This window comes from Pterocles gutturalis, unplaced genomic scaffold, assembly GCF_000699245.1.
Source record: "Pterocles gutturalis isolate BGI_N339 unplaced genomic scaffold, ASM69924v1 Scaffold52396, whole genome shotgun sequence".
Classification (NCBI taxonomy): domain Eukaryota; kingdom Metazoa; phylum Chordata; class Aves; order Pterocliformes; family Pteroclidae; genus Pterocles; species Pterocles gutturalis.
In genome coordinates, this window is record NW_010099771.1 from 1 (window position 1) to 11,820 (window position 11,820).

At 36.8% G+C, this 11,820-nt stretch overlaps 1 protein-coding gene across 1 annotated transcript; it reads right to left on the minus strand.

The window, feature by feature from the left end:
- Positions 1-3,463: 3,463 nt before the first annotated feature.
- Positions 3,464-11,041, minus strand: LOC104464419 (serine/threonine-protein phosphatase 6 regulatory ankyrin repeat subunit B-like; the record flags this gene model as incomplete). Its single annotated transcript, XM_010077120.1, has 5 exons — positions 3,464-3,894; positions 7,529-7,620; positions 8,708-8,790; positions 9,939-10,021; positions 10,896-11,041. Coding segments are annotated over 5 exons (463 nt in total), but the record flags the coding sequence as incomplete, so codon positions are not given.
- Between the last annotated feature and the right edge of the window lie 779 nt (positions 11,042-11,820).

Below are 11,820 nucleotides of genomic sequence, written 5' to 3' on the forward strand. Positions count from 1 at the left end.
AACTGCCGGGGGACGGGCCTGGCTGCGGTCACCGTGCCGAGAACAACCGTGCGAACCCCGGCGGGCCGGGGCTGCTGTGGTCCCGGGCCTGTGCGCAGCTTGGGCACACCATCCGTAAGGCTTCAAGCACTCAGCGCGTAAAAGACGCTGTTAATGGTGGTTGGTGTCAGTTCTGGGGTTGTGATTATGCTTGGGGTTTGGTTTTGAGTTTTGGTTTCTTTTGGGGGGAGGAGTAGTTTAGTTTGTGGGTTTTATATGTTTGCTTTAATTAAGCACTTTTAACAACTTACACTCACCTTCACTGCATTTCAGTGTGTGGGACAACCACCCCCCTCTGATGTATGAGACTGCTCCTGTTGCTCATCAGTGAAAACTAACAGAAAAATATTTACTATCTGAAAAAAATGTTACTTTTTGTTTTCTAATCTACAGCGGAGCAATACTAACATCAACTGACTGAGACAATTGGGGGTTACATATGAGGGAAGTACAAAGTAGAAATAGAGTTGCATTTTCATCTTCTTCGCTGCTAAATACACAAGACTTTTCCTCTCCTTTAAAAGAAAAAGAGAATCTACTCAGTTTTCCAACAGTATTTGTACCATTTTTATTTGTAAAAATAACCATCTGAATGCATTGCAAGAGTAGTTTACAGTTAGGGTTCTTCATTACATTAATACAGCATTCAGTAGTTGAAAAAGTTACTAAACTGTGCTTGAGAAGATTCAGGTTGAATTCCAAGTCATTCACTGAAGTGAGTATATTTCCTCATTTTGTATATGACATTTACCCAAGTCATTAAAACTTCAATTTACAAAAGCAAACAATACCGACAAAACCCCACTGAAACCATCAAACAATATTTTATATTGTTTATTACAAATGTTATGCAAAACATAACACTGGCACCAGATTCATATCACCATGGTTTGTAAAGATATATTGCACATGCTAAAGCATAAAATATAAGACAAAACCTACAAAACATAAGATATTGGCTTTAATGTAGATCACTGCATAAGAAACGCATAAAATTACATTTTATACACACACTCAGATTGTCACTAGTTTAAAACGCCCTTTCCTATAACACTGACCTAAGGTTTACTTTTTGTGTAATAAGAAAGCATTTTCAGCACTGCAAAAATTATACATTATTCCTATAGAAATTTAGCATATTAATTTCCGTTTCAATGCAGGTAGAACATATGAAAAGAAGAAACACTTTATACATTCAAAGAAGGTCTGAAATGAAAATTTACTGGTAATATATTGCTTTTATAACACTCAAATGAAAAAAAAAGAGACGAGTTTCACAAAACATTTTCATAATACACAAATATAAAAAGGCACTCTAATATTTCTTACATGACTAAGAATAAAAATCACAATTTTTTTTAAAATCGTCCTGAAGATACATAACCAAGTTTCTCAACAGTACAATGGATAAACAATTCATTTCATGTGTTTGTTCTAATTCAATAATCTGGCAGTTGTTTACTGCATAAAAGTACCAAACACATCATGGTGCCCTTTTAGTAGCGATGAACAGAAATCCCCTGAGCTATTTCACAGCAATTTCAGGCAGTCCAGAGGTTGTAACTCAGTATTTATGAGAGAGACTTGGGACCCATCCTGCTATGGATTCCACCTGCAGCTGTGGTTAAAACACAGGATGAAAAGATCCTGCTAATACACCTGGGCGGACGGCTGCCCCTCCCCAAATACCCTTTGTTTGGTGCAGACACAGAAGTCATCCATGAATTGTAAATTGCAGGATCCAAGGTTAAGTGCAACAATTACATATGATTAACTCTACTCTTGTAAAAAGTCCACAGAAAGGCAAGGTGATTATTTACAAGAGTAAAATTATTCCCATGCTTAAATATCTGCCCTAAATTACAAATCTATTTCTACAAGTGACAAATTATATTACAGATTAATGTACTAGCATACAAAAAAAAAAAAAAAAGGATTCTGGTAACTCACGTGAGATGTGGGATAGACCAATACTGAGTACTTCCAAGTGTCTTGCTCATGACATTTTCCTCCTAAATGTACCATTACTCAAAACATGACTTTTCGAATGCCCTTAAGATGCTAACAAATCATGTTTCTATGATTTCTGGAATATTGCATACTTACATCATTGTTAGTTTACAGAAAAGTTTAATCAGTAAAGTGTAGATTTGGTTCCTAGAAGAATCAAAGTAACTCAGTAATCACCTATGCTTTGATAACATTGTAGACATCATTAAGAGGCAGCAGTTGCACTACGCAGTTACCAGAGTTACATGGTATTGCAAATATACATTAAGAATATTTTCATTAACTCGGTATGGCAGCAAGTTAAAACACTGAATTTTTTTAAATGGCTGCTTAAAATAATAAAACACCCTCTTTGTAAAGGGAACTAGTTTTCTCCTAATGAAGCAATTTCATGTAGGATAGTATAACTTTCTGTATTTCAGGGTGAGACTTACAACTAATCCTGCCAAGGAGCCCACCTACATCTCTGGTTAAAGTAAGATTAAAAGGCTGATCCTGCTGTTAGACAGGTGGCAGCCATTTCCCATTTCTTTGTTTTCAATGTCATAATTCCACATAAAAAGAAGCAAAATTTGGGATTTCTATTCATTTTGGAACAGACACCACTGAAAACTTTAACAACTGATCTCTCCTCTATTTTCATTGCTTGAAGTACAGTGGTTATTGCTATTCTGCAACTTTTAAAAGCAAAACTGTTGAGAAAAATCAATGATAAAAATATGATTCTGTGCTATTTCTGAGGAGAAAACCAGGGTTTCAGGTGCTCTGTCATTCTACTGCAGAAAATATAGAGTTGAGGGAAAAGAAATTTTCACCTTTAGAGACACTATCCCTTTTGATTTTTAGTTGTAAACTCTGGGAATTTGTTAATGTTCAAGGAAACAATATTTAATTTTAGCAAGACAAAATAATATATACATATGTTCCCTAACTAAAGAACTGGAATCTGACAAGAGATTTTTAACAATTCAGTGGAACACAGCTAAAAACTGCAACTAAAATAAAACTTTTAATTTACCCTGCCGAAAGTGTGCACTGAGGAAGCTCATCTCATCCTCCCAGCACGAACATAGGCTTGCAGACAGCCTGAGCATGAATCACAGGAACTTGAACACCTTGGCTCCACGCTATATTACCCCTTCCCCTCTTTACTGTAGCTGTACAGTGTTCTCTCACTTGTTTAGCAAGGGGCTGGATCCCTTTCTTATGCTCTTAAGCAAAGGAAGGTGTTTTGCTCTCTGCTTTTTACCAACATAGCCTGTGGACTTTATCTTTGCGTTCCCAACAAGAAGATGGGCACTCTCCCGAATGCATCAGCTCTTCCTTTTTCTACCCAGGCCATCAGTCTTGCCTAGATTCACATTTAATTTTGCATCTTGTCAAATATTATGCACAAATGCTAACTAGGAGAACAAGCCACAGTTATTTTTTCCTGGGCATTTGTTTCATTTCAAATAAATATAAACACATTTACATTAAAAGTATATGAACATATGCTTTAGTCTGAAAAAAAGAACAAATTGTGGTCAACACATCATCAGTTACAAATATCAACTTGAAACCTGCGTCGTATAATGTAAAATTCACTCAAGACTCCTCATAACCTCAAAAGTTTGTATTTTTATGGTTTAGAAAAAGTACTTCATTATGTCACTCACATTTCAAGAAAAAATAAAAGTAGCAAAGTCTTCCATTTAATTACTGAAGCATTTTGGTCCTCTTGGTATAGCTGGTTAGTTCATGATAGCTTTTTGTTTGTTTTTGTTTTGTTTTTGTTTACAAAGTCTCATTCTTCCTTTTGTAGATCTGTTGCAGAGGAGGATCGTGGTCCATTTGACCTAGAAACTTTGGCAGAAGGAGTAAACATATTCACAAAGTTGACATTGCTTTAAAAGCTGGTGACAATAGGCTTTCTTAGCATTCCTCTCCGATCCCCTGCTCGGTACACTGCTGTGTGTTACGTGTGTTTTGGTGTTATGCTTTCCTTGCTTTACCTCTGTTAATCCAAACACTGGCAAAAGCATTTTAAAATTCAATACTGTTTATAGTAAAAATAAGTTATTTAAGCATAGAAAAGGAAAAAAATCCATTTAAGTTGGCAAATCATTATACATTTTTACATACACCTTTGTCTACACCTGATTCCCCCCACCCCCTCCCTCTTTGTTTCTTCTTCTTCATTCATGGTTAATGGCTCAGGTGACAGAAACATCTAATGAGCCTAATTCTGTAGTGCAAATAAACCATACATGTTTGTGCTGAATTGAAAAAAAGTAGGGGCCAAGTAATTTTTCATTTTACACAAGTGTTTCCATTAATGTCTGTGGGAAAATATGGTGAGACAAGGAGAATTTGGCCTTAAGAATTTCTAACTATATTCTTCTAATTGTGTGCTGCAACTAATAACTGTAAAAAGTGCCTTCTGTAGGTTTAAGTGCTTAATACATGCAGAATGTAAAAGGTTTAATTTCCTGTAGAAAAGTACTACAGGAAGTTTTAAGATTTACAACTTTACCTTTGGTTTGTGTAAAAAAACAAAAAACAAACAAAAAAAAACCAAACAAACAAAAAAAAAACCACCAGAGCCCCTGGAAGCAGAAAACAGACAAACAGAGGAAAGGGGTGATGCTCAAATCCATGAAGGCTACACTGGAAATACGTTCGTGTACTAAAGGTACAGCTAAAACACGTAAGAACTTTTTACAAACAGTTCAAAAAGAAAAAAGGCATTTTCTCTTTTTCTACTTAAAATAAGAGGTAGAGACTTTCCACAGGGGCACTTAGGGCCTAAAGAACACATCAGGAAACTGAAAAACTGCAGAACATTAATGGGAACATGTTCCAGTAAATCCCTCTAGCTTTGTTATTTAAAGGCTTGATTCTCATCAACACTACAAATCTTTCAGTACCTACTTGTCAAGAATAATAGTTAAGAATATAGGCGTGGGATTTAAGCCATTTAAAAAGAGGAAAATAAAGCTGAAATGAAATAATAATGAAAGTTTTTGAATACCAAAAAGTCAGAATGTTTCAGAATCTGAGTCATTTTCATTATACCCATCCTCTGTTCCTATGTTACTACTCAAGGGCTTATTGTAAGAGTTAATGCTACCCATACTGGAGCCATCGCAGAGATGTGTCCTGCCCAAACTGTCTTTTTTAAAACAAACGAAGTTGAAAGTCGTCATTGAACTGGAAGGAGAAAAAGGCATCATGGTAGCCAAAATGAGTGCCAGGCAGTCAGCCACGTCTTTGTTAGGAGCGCAAGCCAGGGCTGGCGTATGACCTGGGCACAAATGCAGACAAGGCAATGGTTAGTACTGAGGGCACTGAGAATGGCACTGAGCATTCCTCATATACATCTCTAGGTGACGTCGGAAGCAGGAGATGTATGTTCAGTTACAATCATGCCAGGCAACGGGGGTATGTTACTTATTTTAAATTAGACATGCTGGGAAAATACACACTTTATGGAGCATTTAAATCACTGTGACCACAACAAGCACTATTTTTTAAAAATCAGGCAGCAAACATACTTCACAATATGAATTAAAGCACTTGCTAAACACAGTTTACGGCACAGACAGTATGATGAATACAGAACACGGGGAGTACAGCAGCAGGGACAGGAACTGGCTTCAGTTCCTGTGCGTATGAACAAGTGTCATTCTGAGAACAATGACTTTCATTAGAAATAAAAGATATTAGTTTAAAAACATTTTGAAGTAATAAGCAAACGATTTTAAAGACTGATCAGTTGAGCATCTACCCAACTCAGCAGTTTATTTAGGAATTAAATTATGAGCGGAAAGAATTAGACCAGTGCATGTGGTACATGTATAGCAGGTATAACCACGTGGGTGTTCAGTTATTCAAATTTACATGGTGTTAGAAGAATAATGTCTATATTCAGAAAGCATGGCATACACTTTAAATACAAAATTAATATGCTACAGGTGTCAGTGAAACAAAGAACTGGGGAACTATTAAAAGTTTGTCTTCACTCACTGCAGTTTAATGTGGCTCCTGTCCAAGCGCTGCCCCTAAAGCAGCTCTTCAGGTACACAAATCTTGGAAACCAGTGTGCTGATTGCATTTGCTATCTATGCATTTTGCAGGCTGCTGTGTAGTACTCCTGCGCTTTCCAACAAATCCTCCTTTATACTAAGAGCAAACAAATTCTTTTGAAGATGGCTAAATCTCAAATGCTAGAGCAATAGTGCTCTGAGGCAATGACCGCTGCTGACATCCTACTGCTTCAATTAAGCCAAGAAGGTCTGCCGTGTAGATGAGCTTGGTGGGCAAACGTGAGCAGAGTTTTGTAGCAAACTGCCCACAAGTAAGCACTGACTGCAGGGAATGCATACCCTAAATGGAATTTCCTCTTCCACTGAGTTCCAAGCATGAATATTCTTTAGAATTGTACTTAGTACTAAGATTGTACTTAAATTGCTCTCTTTTAAACTGTGCTTGCAGATGTTCCTAGGAAAATTAAGTGTGTATCAAATTTAAACTTAATGTTCACTCGTTATATACATGCAAATTAGCTGGATCAGTATGTACAATTTTAATGATAAAAACTGTGGTTAGAAGCCACTCTGGTTCATTTTTCTGTCTCCTATCTGCAAAATGAGGTTATGGCCAGATAACTTCAGTGGAACTCATTCATGCAAGTATATCTAGGTAGCTTCTGGTTAGTAGTAAATACTCACCACTCAGTTCTTTTCATCCATAGATCTCAAATGTCTGGCAGTGATGGGTGAGTACTATTATTGTTACGTTACAGATATGAGAAGATGGAGGTACCAAATTGTTACACTAATGCCATGAAGTCAGTATAAGAATGACCAGCTTATTTCAAGAAGACATTTCTGAAAACATTAACTATAGAAGCACAGCCCTGTGTGGGCTTTATAATGTTTAAGGAAGGACTTCACTGAGATCTGAAACAAAATTACCAGATTCACTAACTAAACATGTATTTTATGAGGCAACAGTAATTTATTTGTATCTTGGATTAGGTCAGACAATTGGTAAGCACAAGCTTTGATCTCAGAATGAACTAGGACACAATCAAACAAATGTTGATGGTTTTCTTCCTACCCATTAAAACATGCGCTGATGGAATGCAAAATCCTTAATTCTTCTGCAAGGTGTCAGAATTATCCGGTGCCACTTGCATGTTTAGGAAATTCAAGTTACCACTGCACTCAAGCATTAAAAAAGACTAGCTGTTGACAGTACATGCAAAATGAACAGTAAAAGGGACCACCGTGATGTTTTAAATACATTTTTATATTAAAGAAAAATAAATAGTATCTTTTGTTTTAATAGGTACTCACACAGCTCATTGTCTGTTCTTGGAAGGATAAAAGCATCAGTGATGTCTACCATCAGCTTCTAAGTCTACTGCTTTGGTCAGTTGTAAAATTACCTGTTGGGTCCTACTGAAGATTGCCAAAGTATATTATTTACTTACCATTTTCATCTACTGCTAGGACACATGCCCCTTTGGCTAGCAACTCTTCAACCACCATCTTTAAGCCATTTCGTGCAGCAATATGGAGAGGTCTACAACAACATAAAAACTAAATTCAAGTCCAGTTTAAAATAGACTTTCTAAAAAGACTTAGGTAACACTTAAAGCATACCCAGCATCAGAAAGAGAATGTTTTCCATTTTTGGATAATTACAATTATATTGTAGACATTAAATTATATTACAGCCTTTAAAATAATCCTCATGTTCCACATCTAGAAAAAAGATGTGCAAGACTAATAAAATTACCTTTACATTCACAAACATTGCTTAATACTTTCCAGTCTAAAGACTTTCTTTAAAAAGCTCTCATTTTTCCACTGTTTGCAGAACATAACTGACATTTAAAAGGAAAATTAATCTAAGACTGAGGAAATGCCTTTGTTCCATCCTTCATTCTGTCTCCTACAGACTGTTCAAAATTATTGCATTGCCTTTTTATCCTTGAATACTCGATTGCTAATCTCTGTTACTGCAGAGCAGCTGGACATTAAAAGTAACCACTGGTTTGCTCCCTTCCTGGGCCAACACCCAATGCTGCTGTTCGGGGACAGCTAGTGGGACAGGAAAAACAATTTCCTATTGGAAGCAGGGGAAAAAGGGCTAATGTGGAATAATGAATTCTTCTGCAAGCACTAGATGATCTGCCACCCGAACTCATCTTCTCCTGTGGGATTCCCCCAGCTGGGCAGTTGCAGCTGGAGTAAGAATATTGATGGCTCTACCTGCTGATAATGTGTGTTATGGATGGCAGTTGCATACAAAATACCACCTAAAAAAAAGCTCTGAAAATTAAATGTACCACATTAAGTCTAAATAAATTATTTAGATGTAAGGTGAAGCTCAAAAAGCTACGAGATGCCAGATGTGCACCTGCACATTCACAGGATTAATAGACATTTTTATATAGTCTTCAAATAAATGACCTCATATTATTTTTCCACCAGACCATATATAGAACTGTCATCAAAGGAATCAAAATCTGGTCTTTTCAAGGGCAAGCACTCAAAAAATAGGAATTAACTTTTTTGTTCTATGAAAAAAACAGATTAATTTGAAATCCTAAATCGGAATTTTCTGGTTAAGTCAACTAAACTTGAAAGGGTCAGGCTATACTTACGTCTGCAATGCATTATTTTTTGCATTAATAAGGCTCTGTTCTTGTATCTTGTCAAGTATTAACAAGGCACATTTTTCATGACCCTGTAGTTGGGAAAAAAAACACTGTTATTTTGCTGAGGAGTTTGAAATTGAGGCAAAAGAAATGTCGCATATAAAAATGAAATTTAATAACTTGAAATTTAAATAACTTGAATTTAATAATTTGAAATACAAAACATGCTACTCAGCTTATAAGGATGTGGAGTGGGTGAACTGTAGAAGCCTTAAAATACCATCTGCAAAACACCACTGCCAGGATGCTTGACCATATTTAGAAATTTAGACGTTCACCTGTCTTTCAACCCTCCTCAGCTGTCAGAGAAGACTGCTATTTCTCTTGAGAGAGCGTTCAATGGATTATTTATTGGAAATGTATAGTAACATAGAAAGAGATGGTTTAATCTCAAAAACTAACACTATATTTTCTGGGCCTGTAAATGCCTTTCTGTATTACTAATAAGCTGCTACAAAATCCCTTCAGTGTGAGAGGTCTAGCAGTGAAACTTTGGAAACAATACAGATCCGGGCCTTATTTCTGATCCTGTTTCAGCACAGCAAGTCGCAGGTGCCGAGCCTACAGCCCTGGCAGGTGAACAGCTGCCTGAAGGACCTTGAGCATTCAGCAAGGCTCATGTGTCTGGAGGAACTGGAGTGATACTGTCACTCTGGAATCCACTCTGTGGGTAGGAGCAAAAGAAAAGGCCCAGGAGAGGGAATCCCATGGGCATTTTTTCTTGCAGAAACAGCAGGAGCAACTGGAATTAAGGGGAAGAAAGAGTGGGAACAGACACCACCACCAATCTAATCAATGCCTCTGGTTTTACTGCTCATAAGGGAAAATTTTTGGTTCCTTCCACAGAAATTGAAGAATAAGAAAAAAGAATTAATACCTTATTTTTTATTTTAATTTGCCACTGAACCTATGTTAAAATATTTTACAGTGAGATTACTTGGTAAAATCTCAAAGGATTTTCCATTATTTCGCTTAGTTTCTCTTCCTCATGTTTCAGCTGTCATAAGAAGCATCCATATTTCTCAATTTACTAAACCTTGAAACAATGCTCCCTTCCTCACCACAAGCTTGACCATCACATTTCCATTGTAGAAGAATTTTTTAAAAGCAGAAAACACACACACACCTACAGACAGATTGTGAAAAGAACAGAAGCATACAGAGGTCTTCAACTTACTTTACTGCTAGCCAAGTGCAAAGACGTATTCAACTCCTTATCTTTCAATGTCAGGTCAGCCTTGGCAATGTTCACCAAGAAGTCTGAGGTATAGAATTGTTACCAACAAACAAACCCAATGGGCAGACGAACATGTAAAAAATAGAGGGAAAAATTTACTATTTCAGTATAAATGTTCACACATGCTAATCAATTAAGCCTTTATGTGATGTAGGATTTATGAACACAAGGGAAAAAATAATAAATGAGAACAAACTAATCTTGTGCAGTTAATCAGGAAGCAAAGGCAGAGCTAACAACTCATTCACTGTGCCCTAACTGTCAAACATACATTCATCTTAATTTATTTATCAACTTCCCCATTTGCAGATCATCAAGTTTTTCCTGAATCACCTTCTCCTGAGAGCAACTGTGGATCCTGCTTTGAGAGGACTAAGTGGATATAAAGAATTTAGGTTGCAGTCTGTGCTGCTGAAGCTAGGGAACAGGGCTCTTGGCTCTTAAGCCAATATGACCCTCATCTGGATGTCTATAGTATACAGTCCACCATGGAAAAGCAGCTGCTGGTGGCGGCCATTTTAAGAACATGACTTCCTATAACAGAGTGGAAAAAAAGGTTACATAATCTTTTTCATGCATGCAGTTCTACTGCTCCATAAAGTCAAGGAAGTAAACAGGAGAATAGAATTACTACTCCCCTCATGCTCTTTATAGTGAGCTCTTAGGAGGAAATAAGACTCAAGTTTATTATTGCAAATGTTCACCAAGACTGCTGAGTAACAATGACTGAGAAGAAAAAGAATTTTTTTACAGATGTAAAGGTAGCTTCCTACAGACATCCACACAATTTCTTTTTCTTCCTTAGTTTTCACAGGAAAATAAAATGACTACTTATTTGGGATAGTAACTGCAGTAGAACTCACCCTTTGAGATGACGAGAGGCAAGAATGTACTTACCTACAGCACTTACGTGACCGTTTTGAGCTGCCATCATGAGAGGTGTTTTCCCTGCGTGATCCGCAGCGTTCACTTGTGCGCTGTGACTCAGGAGGAGCTGGAGGCACTCCACGTGATCCGCGAAGGCTGCTGCGTGAAGGGGTGTTCTGTGGGGAAAGTAACACAGCCTAAAACACAGTTGCTAAAGAATGACAATATTCCTGTTTATTTACCTTCCCAAGAACCTAAAAGTGCAAGACATATTTAATTTTTTTTTCCTATGAAACTTTATCACCAGGGAAATGTTATAGTAGCAGCATCTGAAAAATGTTAAATAATATTTACAGTCTCTGCCCTGGTGCATAATAAACTTTTAAAAAAGGGAAACATAAGGTGAATATGATACTGTGGAGATGTGATACTGTGGAGAAATCCACATCAGCAGGATATTTATTTTAATGGAGCATACTGTGTAATATGAAAAGCAGTACAAGCCCTCATTCTTTTTCATCTGATTTTATTCTTTTTAATGAGCCTATAAATGGGAAGAACTACCAGGAAAGAACAGATCCATTATTTAAAACAAGTAAAGTATTTTAAGTTATAGTCAAAAAAATACTGTAGCAGCAAGCTACAATAACAGTATTACTATAAAAGGCAGAAGGAATTGTATCCACTTTGAAAGTTATCAGTTTCCACAAGACTGAGACACTAGAATTTGTTCACTGTCTCCCAATGGTATTTTGGGTCTGAAGTGTGATTAACAGAGATGAAAGATGGTTGGTATACAACTCAGCTCACAGTGTTACTTCAGGTTTTGCTTATCAGTAAGGGTGAGGTGGTCTCACTCTTATGGGAGTACGTAATCACCATTACTGAAGGTCTTGAATTTGTTTTAATTATAGAAACAAGGAGGATTTTTAGAATTTCAGCAATTTTAATTTTA